The following is a 19,338-nucleotide window of genomic DNA, read 5'->3' as shown; positions in this document are numbered from 1 at the left end:
CTGCAAGAACATTCAAAACCACTTTCTGCATGCAATAAAAATCAATAAAGAGCAAACTTCTGTATAAACAGAAATGAGGAAGAGGACCATAAAAAAGGCAGTGATGATACGTACCATCATTTTCACAGCACAAATTCAAGTTACGCAAGAACTGGACCTTTAAAATACAGAGAAACCCTCACCAAATACAAAATAGAAACATGCCAACAAAAACTGTACTGGAAATCATAAACCCAACTGTATTATGCAATGCAACAATGGAACAACAGAAACATCATCATTCCTCGCAAAACATCAAGCCATAAAATCAAGAGATATAAAACACCATTAATAATATTAAAACCATACTAATAAAAAGAATAAATGTCAAAACAGCTGGCAAGCATCACATTTTCAAAAGCCTGCATTAAATATTCTAACATTTGCCAAACACCAATAAAATATTTCAAAACATCTGATGAATAAAACATCCAATAATTACAAAATATTCTAATATCCTCCCCCCCAAAAAAATATTTCAATACAGAAACATCAAAATACACCCAATAATTAAAACTAATAAGGATTTAAAAATTTCCTGCTCTCCATACCAGGGATATTTTGATTTCCTCTTACCTTGAGATTATCATAGATTGGGAGAGGTAGAACCACACAAACTCTCTCCTCTCTCTCTCATTCACATACTAACACATTCATTCTTACACACCCCCCCACTCTCATATACATGCCAGTGCTCTCTCACACACATACACACACACACAGGCTCTCTCTCCCTCACATACACATTATGTGTGTGTGTGTGCACGTCCATGCACATGCCTGTGAGAGCCTATATGTGACACACCAAGCCCTAGAACACTAATAAACCACCTACTGGGCAAACAGAACAAGCCAGACTGCTACAAATCCCTACAGAGAAACTAAACGCTAGTCAATATACTTCACCTCTGTCACACATGCACATCAGACAGACCCTTAACTAATACAGAATAAGGGACTACAAATTAGAAACAGAAACATGAAAGCAAAACTGAAATGGAAAGCCAAAGAAATCAGACTCTGGAATACTGAAGCAAAAGCAAAATATATAACAAAAGCACATTCCCAAAGATGGCATATTCCAATCACTGAAAGGCAAAATAATTTTTTTAACCTCTGTTGTCTGATCTTATTTTTCTAATCAGTTGGTCCCAGACTTGTTTTTTTCCCCTTGTCTTTTCCTTATTCCTTTTTCAGGGTCTCTTTAATTCTGTTTCTTCTTTCTCCTGCTTTCTTGCCTTCCTCCTTCATACACAAACACATGCTCTCTCTCACATGTGGTCTCACACACAAGCTCTCTCTCATACAGGTTCCCAATCTTGCATGCTTTCTCTCACATACACACAGGCTCTCACTCCCATATGCTCACTTTCACATGATCTTACACTCAGACTTCCATTCTCACAATCTCAGGCTCTCACTCTTACATGCTCTCTCACACACAAACACACAGGCTGTCACATGCAGGTTCCCATTCCCATACATATGTACAGACATAGGCTCTCACTCTCACATGGAGGCTGCCACTATCACACACATGCATGCTCCCACTCTCCACATGCGCTCACACTCTCACACCCACATGTTCTCACACACCCACAACCAGGCAGGCTCTCATTCACGCACACACCCTCAGGTAGCTTACTATTCATACACAGGAAGGTTACCATTGTCACACACCCCCTCCACCCAAAGACAGGCTAACATTCAACCACAACACAAAGACAAAACATAGTAAGGCTACCCATCAGGAGCAGAAGGGGGAGCCTGTTCTGCTACTCGTGTGTCTGCCCTGTGGTATTCAAAACTCGTGGGGCAAGTACTTCCTCTTGTGATGCACGAGATCAGCATAGAGCACCTACTGGCCATTAGTGGTTTGAATGCCAGAGGGCAAGCACACTTTCAGGAGCAGGAAAATAAGTTTCTTCCTCTTCTTGGTCGCTGGCGTCATCCTGGGCCTGCTCCTCTTCTTGGCTGGCAGTGGGATGGGGGTCCGCTGGTGGCCTCTTGGTCCTGCTCCTCTTCTCAACCGCTGGCGAGATGGGGTTTAATTATAAAACATCTCAGGGAGAGGTCTTTGTTTTTGAAAAAATTAACTTGTTGGGGGGGGGGGAGGGGGAGCAAGAGACAGGCTATAGGAGCTAGAAAAGTGGTTCCCAAGCCTGCTCTGGAGGACCCACAGCCAGTCAGGATACTGCAATGAGTAAGCTTGTGTAGGAGAAGTGTTGGGGCTGCCTCAGGGCCTAAAGTTGTATGATGGCTCACAGGCCCTGGGCTGATTTTATTTCAAGTATCTATAGCTATTGCTGCTTCTGCAGAAAGATCTACAACATTTGCAGCCCAAGACATGGCACCATATGATGCAGAGTCCTTTTGAAATATGGTGCCATGTCAGGATGTTTGAGATCATCAGATAATTACAGCTTTGAGATATAAGTGACTGAACTATATTGTTTTGGTACAGCAATTTAAACGTTTAATTGAGGTTTATTTTTGAGTTGGACTTATTTGAATGATGGGTGTGGCTTTTTTCACAAAGGGGGGCTCACTGTCCACCTGATTAGATTGGAGGACTTTCTCACTGTTGGACTTTATACTAAGTATAGTTTGTGTCCAGTTTATGAAGATTTCTCATGTTTAATATATTTGTTCAGTTTCACAATATTTTTTGATTATTCAGTTTTTTTTCACATTGTGAGTTTTTATTTTTTTTTAAATAACCCTGCCATGGCAATGCTGAATTGAAGATACCAGGCCTGTTGGTACCATGACACACTGCTTGAGAAGCACTATACTAGAGTTCTCCCCACACAAAAAGTATATTCAGTACTAAAAGCACAGTGTAAAATGATGGTAACATACTGTGTAAAGCTTGCAATTAGAATGTGTTTAAAAACATACTGATAATAAAATATAATTTATTTAAATCAACAGGTTATCCAGATCATGACAATAAGTTATGCATTAATACTACCCACAAATGACAATACCTGCATTGCCAACATAAATAACAGAGAAAAAAGTAATTAGTATTTCAGTACACAAGATCAATGGAAGGAAAAAATTATTCTTTTAACACATTCTAACAAGAATTGATCATTATTTCATTTTCTTTTTATACAAATAAAGCTGCAAGAGTATATATATATATATATATATCTGTCATACCTTATAGAAATCAGTTATATACAATAAAGACTCAAATATTCTCCTGAGCAAGCTACTGTCACTTGAAAGAAAATGCATCATATCTATGGAAGGTGAAGTACGGCTAGCAGTCCCATCACTTGGAAAACAACAGGCACCTCCTTGGTGATGACAATTGCCATGACTGATCAGAATGTATGTCCATGTGAACTAGGGCTCCTTTCTTAAGCATAAGAGGAAAAGCAATTGGAATAGTGTGCTGCCTGACTTCCAGGCATCCCTGAATCTAGTACTGAACGGTTATTATGATGGATAACATGCTTCCCTTTTAGGATAACAAAGATCCAAGACACAAAAATAATTTATATACAGCTTTTTCACACAGCATACTTTAGGAATTTTAGGTTTTTGTTTTAGATGAATATACATCTTTTAAGCTAGGTCATAACAAACCTATCTTTAAAAGCAAAAATATATACATATAGCACAAAGCATTTTATCCCTACAAGAGATCAAACAAGGAAAGTGTAAACTCTGCTATAGTGAATAGTATTCTCTGCCCCAGTGGAAGGCACATGTGATTTCAGAAGGGAAATATTTTAACCATGTGCGGTTGATAGGCCCTGCCAGTTAAAAGCTAACCCATTTTCAGCAGAAAGCAGATCTTGGCTTGACTGGCCAGCCATAAACCTCTTCAAAGTGTCGGATGTTCCAGGTCGCAGCCAGGGTTCTGTAGCTATAGTGTCAATAGAGGAAGGTCGACGCACATCTCTAAGCTCGGCTTGTTTTAAAATGTCATCCGCATCTTCCAGCGAAGACACATCACCTTAAAAAAAAAAAAAAGAGGAGCACTCATTATATTCAAACAGTTTACACAGCTAAAATCCTAATAATTGAATGCATAAGACCCTTGTGATTAGGCACTGACTGTTCACACTGTTAAAGCCAGATTTGCAATAAACATGTTTCACTATTTCTTTTAATCTATTGGTGCTGCTACATCTTTGTAATCTAAAGGCTCCCACTAGGCAATGTTATTTAACACTGTTGTCATTAGACTATAGAGAATTTTCTGCCTGAAAATTCACAGAAAAACAGCAGACTAAATTAGAAAACAAACAAATAAAAGTCTACATGGTCCTCTAGAGTGAGACTTTATATACTATTATAATCTTTTGCACTGCTGACTGAACAGCTTTTCAGCGCCCCTCATCACTTTGTAAAAGCAAACTAGTGTGATGTGTGTCTGTTAAGCAGTAGATGGAAGAAAACAGAATTAATTGTCTGCCTCATCTCCAGCTCAATTAATGTTCTTGGAGATATTCATCAATATTCACTGATTATTCATCTTCTGTAATTTGCATTACTATTTACTGGCCAGTATACATTCTTCAAAATAAGGATTAAATATAAACTAAATCTTTTTTTTCAGTGAACTAAGTCATCCTGAAAGATGTCAAGCTGAAACCAGTGGAAGAGGAAGAGCAGCTGCCTAGTGGTTAGAGCAACAGGCTGAGAACCAAGACAGTCAATTTTCAAATCCTTTTGATGCTTAATGTTGCATAAATCTCATCTTTGGGTGAGTTTCCTCACTCCAAAGGTCATCAAATCTTCACAAGAGTGCACTGTTCGTATGTCACACATTGAATGTCAATACACTAATACCTAAACCTCACCTCGAGGAACTAGGTGGGCCTCCTATAGAGGTATAAATACCTACCTAGTATGAGGGCCTTATAGCTAAGTGCTCTCTCTCTCTCATCCTGAGCTATGACTGAAAAGATGTGTGCTAAAGAATTAAAAATAATATCTATCCACAGAACAGCTTCTTCACATTTTCTGTCCTCTCTGCTGAGAACATCAATGATACCTAGTACTAAACTATAAAGATTATTTTTATGATACTGGCGCTCACATTTAAATTGGCCACTCAAATGCTGAATGTCTTTTTGACTGAAAAATCTGGGAATGAAAGAACCTTATAGCTCACTGAAATGGGATACTTTGCTTTTAGGGCCTTGCAAACAAAAACTGCTTCTGTTACTAAGTATCCAATAAAGGGACTTTCACAGTTCTAGGAGATTAGTTTCGTTGACTATCTTATGTTTACTTAAGGATGAGTGGTCAGTTAAGGTATCAGTGTAGGGTTATGGGCTGGTGTTGGGTTGGATTATGTGTAAGGTGGGCTTTTGTTTATTTTTTAATTTTGTAAATGTATACATTTATCTTTTATTTTGTTATTTTGTAATTGGGGGGATGTTGAATTTCATTTGTAATGCTTGGGGGGAGTTTCTGAATTAGTGGAAATCAAGATGGAAAAACTACATTAATTTACTAATTATTTTGATTATAGAGATTTTTTTTTTACATCGATGTGGTCTCAAAAGCTCATATGTTTGGATAAAAGGAATCATAATGTGTAAAGACAACTCTTTTCTCTAGGATCAATACTGTTATTAAAACCATACCTGGTTTTTTGGTTTTTTTTGGAGGTGGGGATTGAGCAAGGGGCCTGAGGCAGAGATTTTAGGAGGAATTAATGATTAACTGATCACAGACAGGCACAGAGTTTGTACCCACTCCACACACACAACTGGCAGTGCTCTTTAACTTTACCCTGCATTATCCTGCCAGGCTAGGATTCTACTGAACAGAAAATACCACTACAGCGGGATGTTGTGAACAAAGGCACTCCAAAACCAGGTCAAATCAGCCACATTCATTTCACACAGGTTGTGCTCTACGCTGAGAAGCATGTCCTTATTTTCAGAGCTGAAAAGCATAAATGGCTAAGGCCTTGTGTCCATCAGGTAACTGTGTCTCTTTGTTAGTTTTGTTAGGGTGCACAATAGGCACACCTTTGCTTTAAGTGAGATCTGCAGTACTTTAAAACAAAGCTTCTTTACTGCTCAGCTACAAAGCAAATATTCTTATACCATTTATTCATGCAACCAAATAAATGCAAGAGTTTTACCAGCTTCTCTCTCAACTTAGTTTAGAGCTTCTCTCTAAACTAAGCTTTCCTTGGTTGTCCATAACCCTTCTTTATTCCTAATGGCAAACACAGTCATACCTATACTAATTGAATTCTGGAGTTCATTTAATCTTCTTATTCTCTCTTCGTTCTTGGTTCGCAGCTGATCAATATTTAAGCTGGAGACAGAGTGTAAAGAGAAGTTGTCTGTTTGCTGGAGTGGAGGTGCAGTGGGGAGAATATCATCCTGCAATTTAAACAAAACAGGAATTACAGCATTAACACTATTACTTATTCAGATATAAGGCAGTCAATAAGATTTTTCCTTATGCGGCTTACTGGAAGCCACAAGGGAAATAAAGTATACATTTAAGGATCGTAAAAGTAAGCTGTAAGAATACAGAATATTAGAAAAACTATAAATTCAAAATTAATTAGGTAAAAAATTACATTGAAAAATGACATAAAAAAACAAGTTAGCACCAGATATAGCAAATGTTGCTTACCTGTAACAGGTGTTCTCACAGGACAGCAGGATGTTAGTCCTCACATATGGGTGACATCACAGGATGGAGCCCTGTACGGAAAACTTTTCTGTCAAAGTTTCTGTAAAGCTTTGACTGACACTGGCACACTGAGTGCACTGAGCATGCTCAGCCTGCAATTATCCCTGTGACCACAGGTGTCTCCCTCAGTCTCGCCTTATAGCTAAAAGCGCAAGCGAAAATAAAATAAAAGTGAAAACATATACAGACTCAACTCCGCGGGGTGGCGGGTGGGTTTCATGAGGACTAACATCCTGCTGTCCTGTGAGAACACCTGTTACAGTTAAGCAACATTTGCTTTCTCACAGGACAAGCAGGATGGCAGTCCTCACATATGGGTGAGTACCGAGCTGAGGATGCCCGAGAGTGCACCAAATGCACGCAAGATGCGCAAAAGGCGCAATGACTGGGGTGGAATTTGGAACGGAGGGCATCCTGAAACCTGTAACAGGTTAGTGGAAGGATGTTGGGTAGTTAACCCGAAAAGAATAGGAGTAGATGGACTGGCCAAACATGGAGCACGCCGGCTAGTCGTATCTAAGCAATAATGGGCTGCGAGGGTATGGAGAGAGCTCCAAGGTCGCAGCCAGATAAATATGTACAAGCAGCAGCGGCCGAAGGCAAGCTATGGAGGCTGGGGCGGACGCAACAGAGTGTGGTTACATCCAGTGTTGTAGTGAAATGCCTGCTTGTTGGTAGGAAAAAGAGATACAGACCGTCAATTAGGAGGAGTAGGGCCAAGGATACAGCAGCGGAGCTTCCTAGCAGAGCAGCTAAGAGGTTATGCGTGCTTATGTGTTGGAAAAGCACATTGTCCCTATGCTGTCTGTCTGTATGCACAAAGAGTTGTTGCAGAGGCAGTATTGGAAGGCATAAGGGCATAACTCATGGCTACAAGCTCCAGGAAGTTCATGTGAAACTGTGCCTGGAGCGGAATAAACGCATACTGGGTTGAGAAGATGTTAGGTCAAACTTTACAACCCTGAGTAAATGCGAGCATTAGCAGGACCAGACTAGGTTTTGGTTCTAGATCTGCAATATGGATGAGGGACGAAAGCGGTTGAGCAGCTTAGACCCACTGATAATGAAATTTCACTGGACCTAACTCATAGCAAATTTGGATCTATGAGGAAAGTGCATAGTGAAAAAACCCCATGGCCCGACAATGAAAGAATTGAGGGGCTGAAGTTATAGAATATGCACACAGGGACATATAGGAATTTGTTAGAATGTCTGCGCGTTGCTGGACAGGAAGGTCGTTGTGACTGTGGTGTCCAGAAATGTTCTATAAGGGATTTATGGCAGTGACAGCAATCCCAGGTAGTAGATTTATAGTGAGTCATGAAGAATTTAGAGCTCCTTGCTTGGATTGACTGTGGTTATGCAGCTGTCCATGCAAGGAAAAGAGTGAATGATGTTGTACTCCGTAGAGAAACAGCAGTCATCAATAGTGATTTAATGAAATACCCCAGTTGCCGAAGATGGTGCAACCGGCAGAGCTTGGGATTGTAATATGGTTGACTCACCATGAAGCACATAGAAAGATTAGAGGCAATCTACTTACTGTGATATGGAAGCATGGTGACGAGAGACACTATTTTACCTGTCCCTTCTGAAGAAAGTTGATATTTCTGAGTCCAGGATGGGCGGAGAGTAACTATTTTCTGTTGAAAGAATAGTGAGATTAAAACTCCCCCACCCACCCACCCCCCGCGCTTTGAAGTGTCCGGGGGATTGTACCCTGAACCTTGGTACAAAGTGGGGTGGCCGCTCTGAAATCCGGAAAGTTGAGAGACCAGGAGGTGTCCAACTGGCAGGGCTGACGTAATCAGGATATCATGTAATCTCCCACGGGAGTGTGATCGGTAAAAGTCGTACCCTCATTTGTGTGTGCTATACAAGAAAAGGTCAAGACCTGTTGCCAGGTATCGAGGTGGACTTGCAATTGAGACAGTGTTTGCTGAATCTCGTGTTTAGCAAATCAGCGAATGCATCTAGAATTTCAGTCCTTAATTAGGAACCAGAAACCAGAGTATTAATCAGTACAGAGTCCCTTTGCTAACAATGGGAGGATGTCCTGATGTAATCCCAAATGATTAGTAGAGAGGTTCTCTTGGTATTGTGTCCAACATAACTGGCAATAGTGATATGTGACACTAAATCAGCTCTTGGAAGGCCAGACGACCTAGAACCTATCAAACCATATGGCCCGGTTTAGAGAACAGGTCTCAATGGGACTGTCGCTGAAGCGGGATTAAAGTAGAGCACTTACCATCCATCATGGATTGCAAAAGGACGAGCCAGCAAAGATGGATGGCTCCGTGGATTTCAGGAGTCATCGAGGGATAGCCTGGTGGACGCAGACATCCGACTGTAACCTGGTATGGGGGCGCAGGTACAGAGGAGTCCAGGCTGAGTGTGTCTGTCGCTACCACATTAATTTGTGGAGGTACAGAACCCCGCACCGGTGTTGGTGGGGAACACCTCGGGTACAGGGGAGCCATTTTTGACTCGTGAACCCGGCCCTTGTTGCAGCGGCTCGATGTCTCGTGATGCCAGTCCAGATTCTTTGGAACTCGTTCTGGTGTTTCTGGAGCACCAAGGACTGCCAGCACTGTGTGGTGGAACAGTGGCGATGGCAGTGGTGATGTTGCTCGGCCTGGGAATTCTGCAGCACCGAGAAAGATAGCACCGATGTGCTGGATGGTGTCGGTGGCGAACGGTCACCGTGCCGGTGACAATGAGTGCCACGGTGCTCGGCCCGGTCTTTCCCATCGCCGAGAAGGATGCCCTCGCTGTCTTGGATGGCGAATGTTGATGGAGTGTCAGCATGCCTGCACTGCTCCTGGCACTATGTAGTGTTGTAGCATAATACGCGGATTTAATAAGAACCCAATGCATGTAGCACTGTGTTTAGGCGAGGGCATTACGTGGAGGTGCTATGTCGGTATTGACAGTGTCGATGGCGGCCGAATTGGCCTCGAGGGCTTCGTCAAAAATATATATATATGAAAAACATCGATGACCCAGGCAGAGCAAGGATAACAGTGACGAAAGCACTGAAGGCATCGGCGTATCTATGGAAACGATGGGGCATCGAGAAATCGAAAAACATCGTTGGCATCAGAAAAAATGATGCCGGCATCGACGGAGATGATGACCGCATCGATAGGAACATCGAAGACATCGATGGAAACGACGTGGGTGTCGACGGCATCGATGTATGGAGGCGGGCGCCAACAGCATCGGTGGCATGGCCACTGGCATCGACAGCATCAATGGGATTTACTTGGGCACCAATGGCATCGATGGTGCCAGCATGGGCATCGATGGCTCTGACATGGGCATCAATGCCATCGATAGAATCGACATGGACATCGATGGAATCAACCCAGGCGTCGATGGAATCGACATGGACATCAACGGCATCGATCCAGGCATCGACACGGGCATCGACGGAATTGACCTGGGCATTGATGGAATTGATGATGGCACAGATGGAATTGACCTGGGCATCGATGGCACCGATGGAATAGACGATGGCATTGATGGAAGTGTCTTGTGCATCGATGACATTGATAAAATAAACGATGGTATCGATGGAAGTGCCCTGGGTGACGATGGCATCGACCCGGGCATCAATGGCATAGACGACACAAGGGTGTGCATTGATGGCATCCATCCGGGTAGTGATGGCATCGATGAAACCCAGGGAAAAATCAGTGCCATGGATGAAAAACATGGATGGCACTGATAGAATCAATGCAGGGATCGATGGCATCAATGTACCATGGGGAAGGGGTACCGATGGCATCAAAGAATGCAGGACGGTCTGGAAGGGGGTACCGACAGTAGCGATGGGGGCATCGACTGCGCGAGGGTACCGAGGAAATCGAAGGACCTGGATTCGACAGAGGCCCTGGCGGCAACGGAAACCGTGGAAGTCCCTGTCCCATTAACGCTAATAACCAGGCAGAGTGTCACAGAGGGACACTCGCAGGCTAGGTGTGGCTAACTATGAAAACATAGGGAGAGGGAAGGCCGCAGTCGGTTGGCAGGCCAGGGAGGTAACAGGAACCGACTGAGAAAACAGGGCATAGTACTCACCGAGCGTCGAATAAATGTACGCGAAGGGAGACCCGTGCAGGGAAAAAGTGTTTGTGAAGTATACGTTTAAGTGTTTCCATGAGGAAAAAGAAGTCAGAATTTCTCACAGAGCCCCTAACCACTATGCTTACTGCAGAGCAGAAAAAAGAAGACTGAGGGAGACACCTGTGGTCACAGGGATAATTGCAGGCTGAGCATGCTCAGTACACTCAGTGTGCCAGTGTCAGTCAAAGCTTTATAGAAACTTTGACAGAAAAGTTTTCCGTACAGAGCTCCATCCTGTGATGTCACCCATATATGTGAGGACTACCATCCTGCTTGTCCTGTGAGAAATAAAAGATAAAAATACTACCAAAAGGAATTGTATAAGCATAATATTCAGGGCTGGATTTTGCTCTAGTGTGCCTGTAAATACATGAATTGGGGGAGCAGGTGCCATGATCAATAAGTACTTCCTCTGGGCAACCCTCTTTCATCTTGAAGACACCCTCTTAAAGGCACATAGTGCCTTCCAGACACAAGTTGTTCCTAGGCAGGTGCCTACTCTGACTAATAGGAAATCCAGCTGTAATATTAACCAACTACATTTCATATATTATCTAGGTTCTTTTTTTCTTTGTTTGTTTTAAGAAAGACAATCTGAAATAAAATAGAAGACCCTAAGGAGAAAGGCATTGGAATCTACTCCTTAAAGAAACTGCAAGTTTGCTTACCTGTAAACATGGTTCTCTGTAGACAGCAAGATAAATTAGCCATAACATGTGGGTATGTCATCCAATGGCGCCAACATGTACCTAGCTCTCAGAGCTCAGTAAAGACTTTACTGAACATGCATAGGAGTTCCCGTGCATGCACACTCTCTCATAAGCCCTTCAGTCTCTTTCAGGGCTTAAGCTTTAGCAAAATAGTCAACTCTCCAGGGAAGTGAGCAAGTATTAAGTATGGCAAGTTTGTAAATTCCACTTGAGAAATAACTTGTTCGCTGCATCTTGATTCAGGGACCACTCATGGGGACCTAGAACTTGACCGAGACTGTCTGCCAGAACAAGGGTTCTCAACCTAGCCATCGGTTATGCAAACACTGGCGTTCACATTTAAACTGGCCATTTTTTGACATTCAGGTTTTCAGGATATCCCCAATGAATATGCATAAGGTAGATTTGCATGCACTGCCTCCACTGTATGCAAATCTATCTAGGCAGTCAAAAAAGCAAACAGAATGTTAGGAATTATTAGGAAGGGAATGGTGAAGAAAACAGAAAATGCCATAATGCCTCTGTATTACTCCATGGTGAGACCGCACCTTGAGTACTGTGACAATTCCAGTCACCACATCTTAAAAAATAATATAGTTGCACTGGAGAAGGTACAGAGAAGGGTGACCAAAATGATAAATGGGATGGAATGGCTCTCCTATGAGGAAAGGCTAAAGAGGTTAGGGCTATTCAGCTTGGAGAAGAGACGGCTGAGGGGGATATGACAGAGGTATATAAAATCAATAGAAATCTAGATTAGAACATCTAAATATGAATTGGTTATTTACTCTTTCGGATAATGCAAGGACTAGGGGGCGCACTCCATGAAGTTAGCAAGTATCACATTTAGAACAAATCGGGGAAAATTCTTTATCTCTATGCACAATTAATCTCTGGAATTTGTTGCCAGAGGATGTGGTGTAGCTGAATTTAAAAAAGGTTAAATAAGTTCTTGGAAGAGAAGTCCATTAATTGCTATTAATCAAGCTGACTTAGGGAATAGCAACTGCTATTACTGACATTGGTAACATGGGATCTATTTAATGTTTGGGTACTTGCGAGATACTTGTAACCTGGATTGGCCACTGTTGGAAACAGGATGCTTGGCTTAATGGACCCTTGGTCTGACTTAGTATGGCAACTTCTTATGTTTTTATGTACAGACACAGCAAAATCAAACAACAAAATGAAGAAAAATAAGATAATCAAGGTTGCTGAACTAGGTCACACCAAGATACTAAAAAAAATCTCAGGGCCAAACAACCCTGTCACGAAGTACAAAAACGTAATAAGGTACCAAAAAATGTAATCTAATGAAAACATTATGACCATGTTAAGACAGTAGATACTTCTGAGGAAGTCTGCTTGTGAAAAGAGGATAAGTAGAAATGTTCTTCTCAGGATGAGGACATGTATCCAGTGATTATCCTCAGACAAAAGACTAAAAGGACTCCACATGGTGGCAGCAGCTGTAAAAGCCTTCTAGACCTTTCCACAGCTTTTGGTAATGCCAGATAATGTCATCTACATTTATGGCTGATTCATCTTTCTTTTCCGCAGAGAAATGGGTTAGACCACAGGTAGAACAAACAAACATCTATATGAAGGAACAGAGGTAAAAGAAATCACTAAATAGAGCAAATTAAACTTCCTGCATACCTCAAAGTCCAACCCCTTCTTCTTATATCTCCTCTTTTCCCTTGCAGAAGATGGGTGGGAAGCTTTATGAATCATTGCTGCATCTGAGAAAGGTTCACCATTTGTACCTAGAAAAACAAAATTTAAAAAAGAAATTTCTAGGCATTTGACTGATAAGCATTACAAAAACTATTTGGATTTGCAGATTTTAACAAGAATATGCTGATATAAAGGTCAACTAAATTTTCAAATTCAGATCCATAAAATCAGCTAAAATCTCCTTCAAGTACACAGGAATTCAGCTTTGTTTGACTTTTAAATATTTGCAAAATGCAAACTTTGGGTTAAATCAGAGACTGAGTCTCAGAGAAATGTTCTTCTGTGCTGCATGAGACAAAGCATGAATTATTCCTTGACATTTTAGCTTAGTTTCATTTAAAGCTATTTCTTTTCAGTTTTTTCTTATTATCAAATTTAACTTCAGTTTTGAAATTTTGCTTTTGGGGTAACATCAGTGATTTTATAATTATTTGTATAGTGCTATCAAGTGTATGCAGTGCTTTATAGACACACATAATAGACATTCCCTACTCCTTGGGGCTTACAATCTTGTCAAGACAGACAAACAAGACGCATAGACAGAAACACAAATAAGGACTTTGAAATAACAACGATGGCAGCAAGACTATGACTGAGAAGGTAGGTGGGATTAATTGGAGGGGCAACATTGAGTAAAGCTGTAGGAAATTACTTTACTTAATTGGCAAACCAATAAGAAATTAAAACTTGCTAGAGAAATAATCTATATAAAGTGAAACAGTGCAAGAAGTAGCAGATAGAAAAAATAATTAATACAGCATGCTTAATTGCAGTCATTTAGTCAGATATTTCATTTTCCTCCAACAAAGCTTAGGCAATATAAATAAAGGAATCATCCTTAAAAGACAGATACCAGTAGAGAGAGCCCACTAAGAGGCTCATATACACATTCATTCTGGTAATTATTTTTCAGTTGGATTACAGTGATAGAGCGCTGCCTTTGACCAGGACATAATGAAAAGAAGGAATAACAGTCTTTCCACAGGACTCCCAGCTATTACTCTGCTTGCCTCTCTCTCAGAAAGCACAACTGAGAACTGCCCCTGACACAGTATGTCATAGTGTCTCAATTCTTACATAAAGTAAAGGTATGCCCTCTTCAGCCAGCAGAACAAATTAGCCGCACAAGTGGGTGATGTGATCTGATAGCGCTGACTCAAGATCTTGCTCTCTCAGAGCTCAGAATGACCTAGAAGTCTTTTCAGAGTGTGCATGGTTGTTCCCACGGAGCTGTCCCAACATGAATCTCCTCAGTTTGTTTACAAGCTAAACTTCGACTCTTAGAGGAAGAGGGTGGGATGGCATGGCTGATTTGTCCTGCTGTCTATGGCGTACACCTGTTACAAATAAGCAGCACTGCTCTCTCCATGGACAAGCAGGACGACATTAGCCCCATAAGCAGGGGACCTCTTAAGCTGAGGGCTGCAAGCAAAAATTTATTATGTGGTTATATTAGGATAGAAATTGCAACCTGTGAGGCTAAGAGGCTGGTGAAAGAGCTGAAGCAATTAATCAAATAAGCCTTTTAGTACTGCTTAGCCAAAACTATCTTGTTGAGAAGCTTCTTCAAGGCAATAATGCTTAGTAAAATTGTGAATAAAAGACAAGTAGATGCTTTGCAGATTTCTTCTATGGACGCAGAGTGAAGATGTGTTAAGGAAGCTAATAGCTCAAACCTGATGTTGCTTCACCTAGTCTCTAACCTATTGGCCTGATTTAGAATAACAGTAAGAAATGCAGTCAGAAATCCAAATGAAGATATTCTGATTCATAAATGAGAAACCTTGTTTGATTGGATTAAAAGAAAAACAATTGGGATGATCTTCCTGAAACATTTAGACTTCCTCTATTCTTCTCCAAGTAGAATAATAAAGTACAGTTGAAGCTGAACAAAGGAATGGATTCTCCATTTGTTTTTCATGCCAAATGGAAAATCTCTTCCATTTAAAATTGTAGGGTTTACTTGTGGACTGTTTTCTTCCTGCCAGAATGATTTCAGTAACACCTGAAAGTAAATGCAAAACATGAATTAATGTGTTTTCAACATAAACCCAGACATGGAAGGTTGGGATAGAGAAGGGCCCCATTGAACTCTGCGATTAATGCCAATGACAAATCTAGCTGGATGGGTTGATGAACAGAGATGCACTGAAGCCAAGGAAACCATATCAGGCAAGGCCAAAAGAGTACTATCAAAATCATTAGACCCTTGAATATCTTCTCAGATTATGAAACACCTTGACTATGAATGGTGGTGGAGGAAACACATAGAGCAGTCCCCAATTCATCAGATGGAGAACACATCCATCTCTAGACAATCACTTGCCAATCTTCTTGAGTAGTACAAAGGTACCTTGTGGTTAAATGGTGCTGTGAATGTCTATCCGCAGGCTTTCCCAGAGGTGAAAGGATTGTTGTATTATGTTCTCATCTAATGATCACACATGCAGTTGAAGTTGATGACAAGTCCACTATCTGATTTTATTTGCCTGGTAGATGAATAGCAGACAGGAATATGTTTTGCATAACCACCCAATTCCAAATATTGCATGCTTCTTGGCAAAGACTGGAAGATCCTGTTCCTCTCTGTTTGTTGATGGAGTACATTGCTACTTAGTAGTTTATTTTAACCTGCACTAATTTCCCTCCCCACCATGATATGAAAATTTTCAAAACATTGAAGACTGTCCCGAGTTCTAGTAGGTTTATATAGAATCTTTGCTCTTGCATGTTCAAAGTTCCTCGAGAACAAAGATTGTTGAAAAGAGTTCCTCAAACTCGAATAGAGGCATCTTTAGTTATTGTTTGTTGAATGTGAGGGGGATGAAAAGGCTGCCCTTGAAGGAGGTGTGAAGGCTGGGTTTACTACAATAGAGAGTTAATGAGAACTTTCGAGAGATGGATCTTGAGAGACAGTGGTTCCATAGAGATTTCAAGGGCCATTGAGTCCATCTCAATATGAATGCGAGCAAAAGGAGTGACGTGTATTGTTCCTGCTATGTGACTTAACATGCTTGTGAAACAACATGCCGAAGTTATTCTCTGGTTGTAGAGAGGAAGAATTATGCAAACTAGGACATTCATCCTTTGACAAGGTAAGAAAGCCTTTCCTCTTATGGTATCTAATGAAGCACCTATGAAGCCCAACTGATCCCTCTAACTCAGGTCATTTGGGCCACTGGTGTCAACTCACTGATATATGTTAATATTGCAAAGTGGCTTGCCTGTAACAAGTGATCTCTGTAGACAGCAGGACAAAATAGCCACACAAGTGGGTGACATCATTCGACAGTGCCAGCATGGAACTCCTCTTTCCAAACTCAAAGTAAAACCTTTCTGAGCATGCGCAGGCGTTCCCATGCACCAGCTCCACACAAGTCTCCTCAGTCATTTCTCTAGCTGAGTTTCAACCCTAATGGGAAGAGGGTGGGATTGTGTGGCTGTTTTGTCCTGCTGTCTACAAAGAATACCTATTACAAGTAATCAACTGGACAAGCAGGATGAAAATCAGTCTCACAAGTGGGGACTCCCATACTAAGGGTTGCAATAACTTAAAATACTACATGTATTTTTTGAGCAACTCAGTGAAGAGAAGGCAGGAGAGTTGAAGATGCTATTGGAACAAAATGTCTGTGAAAGAACATTGTTCTAGGCAATAGTATTTAATAAAAGTATGTGTGATTACTATGATGGCTGAATTGAGATAACAGTTCCAGAGACCAAATCCCACATTTATATTTTAGATGGACATTGTCATCATGCATAAGATTCTAAGCTTAATTGAGTCCAAAAGTGTTTGGCACTTCAAAACTAAATAAGTAAAAAATGGCATGAAAGGGTGGAAAAAAAACCCATAACCAATACAAAAATCTCCATGGAGCTTAATGTCTTAGAGAAATGAGGGCACAGCTTAGGACATGCTGTCTCCTTGAAAGCAAAAAAGATCCACAAAGGTAAAAAGGTTCTCTCTTTACAAAACACTGAGGACACTATCATTGCCAGCTGCCACATGGGGAGGCTGCAAACCCAACAAACACCAAATCTGTCTACTGCCAAATCTAACAGGTATATTTATTTAGTTATTTATTAGATTTATTAATTGCTTTCCAGTTTTTACAATAAAATCTTTCAAAGTGATGTACATAATCAAAAATTAAAAATAAAAAACAAAATAATTTAAAATAAAACAGCAAATAAAATAAACATATATCTAATAAACAGATTGGTGTTGACTTTCTCCTCGCCCTCTCTTCAGAGACATTTGTTGGCCAGATTATCAGTTAAACTCAGTGGCCTTGCCAGATATCTTCATCTAGGAGGTTTTTTCTGAATTATAATCATTGATCAATTTACCTTATTTGTGTTCCTTCTCAGGCATTTAAAAAAATCTGTCAACTTGATATTCCTTATCCAATATTAGTAGAGGACTAACAGGATCCCTACATATGAATAAAGGAATGAGTGGCTGCTTTACAGATATCCTGTATTGAAGCTGAACACTGGAAAGCTAGTGAAGTTGGAGAGGAGGAGGTTAAAAAGGAATTTTCTCTGGAGAGGGTGGATCAGCTGGAGTGCAAGAAAAGTGAGAAAGAATGATTGTTGAAAGGGGACTGCACCCCTGGTAATTTGTTTTAGTGGTCCTTTTGGGTCATGTGAATTTTCAGGTACTAAAATGGGGTCACAATGGCCAAATGTTTGGGAAGTCCTAGTCTAATGGCTGATTTTCTTGCTGCTAACAATACTTTATGTCCAAAGGGAGAAAGATTTTGTCTAAAATTTGGTGCTCAATATCCCTGCTGTCAGTACTAGACAACAAAGGATAGGATGAAAGAGCAATCGTTGTACTGAGTTAGAAAATATTGGAAGATTCCAAGAGCACTAGGACAAGCTACTGATAATCTTCAAAGTCACATAAACCAAGCTTGGCATGGCCAGAAAGGAGCTATTAGTATCATTTTCACCCTGTCCTGATGTAGAAATGTCTTGCCAATGAATAGAATTGGCAGAAATGCATAAAGGAGATCTTGAGACCAAGAGATTACGAAGTCATCCAGTGCTATGGTGTTTGGATCTAACCTTCTGGAAAGGTAACTGGGAAGTCTGTAGTTGAATGGAGCTGCAAAGAGGTTGCAAGTACCTGGCAGATCCCATGATGTAGATCTAATTCCTGTTACTCATTCCAAGGTTAGCAAGAGCTTTCTTTAGTCTACCTGGCTAATAATGTTTTATGGACTTTTCTTCCAGAAACTTGTCCAATCCTCTTTTAAACCAGGCTATGTGAGTCACCTTGATCACATCCACTGGTAACAGATTCCACAGCTTGGAATGAAAAAGTACTTTCAACTATTTGATAGTTTCATGGTGTGTCCCCTTGCTTTAGTATTATTTGAAACGTTAAATAACCATCCTTTATTTATCCATTCCACTCTACTCATGATTTTATAAACTTCAATCATGTCCCCTCTCAGCCATCTCTTTCCAAGCTGAAGAGCAAGCCCTAGCCTGCAAAGCCTCTCATCATAGGGGAGATGTTCCATCCCCTTTATCGTTTTTAATGCCCTCTTCCACACCTTTTCTAATTCCACTATGTATTTCTTGCGGTAGGGCGACCACAACTGCACACAATATTCAAAGTGCAATTGCACCATGGCTCTGTACAGCAGCAATATGATTTTTAATCTTATTCTCCATTACTTTTCAGATCATTCCTAACATTCTATTTGTCTTTTTGGCGCTGCCAATACAGCAGCAATATGATTTTTCATTTTATTCTCCACTACTTTTCAGATCATTCCTAACATTCTGTTTGTCTTTTTGGTCCTGCCAACCACAGCTGAAGATTTCCATACATTGTCCAGAAGTCTAAGAAGTTAGATGGGAGAATTAGAATGTATAGCAGTGAATGATGACATAGACTTAATTGGCATCTCAGAGACATGGTGGAAAGAGGATAACCAATGGGACAGTGCTATACCGGGGTACAAATTATATCGCAATGACAGAGAGGAGCACTCGGGAGGAGGTGTGGCGCTTT

At 40.9% G+C, this 19,338-nt stretch overlaps 1 protein-coding gene across 11 annotated transcripts in view; it reads right to left on the bottom strand.

Moving 5' to 3' along the window:
• Positions 1 to 2,940: 2,940 nt before the first annotated feature.
• CSPP1 (centrosome and spindle pole associated protein 1) overlaps positions 2,941 to 19,338 on the bottom strand; it is a 471,676-nt gene continuing 455,278 nt past the window's right edge. For all 11 annotated transcript variants that reach the window (XM_029591423.1, XM_029591419.1, XM_029591426.1 and 8 more), the window contains 3 exons: positions 13,227 to 13,333; positions 6,260 to 6,407; positions 2,941 to 4,012 (listed from right to left, as the gene is read on the bottom strand). In XM_029591423.1, coding sequence (XP_029447283.1) covers positions 3,786 to 4,012; positions 6,260 to 6,407; positions 13,227 to 13,333 — 482 coding nt within the window. In that variant the 3' untranslated portion in view covers positions 2,941 to 3,785. The remainder of the gene's footprint in view (positions 4,013 to 6,259; positions 6,408 to 13,226; positions 13,334 to 19,338) is intronic.

Source organism: Rhinatrema bivittatum, chromosome 2 (genome assembly GCF_901001135.1).
Source record: "Rhinatrema bivittatum chromosome 2, aRhiBiv1.1, whole genome shotgun sequence".
Lineage (NCBI taxonomy): Eukaryota > Metazoa > Chordata > Amphibia > Gymnophiona > Rhinatrematidae > Rhinatrema > Rhinatrema bivittatum.
The sequence above is the reverse complement of the archived record's forward strand: the minus strand, read 5'-3'. Positions and strand labels throughout refer to the sequence as shown.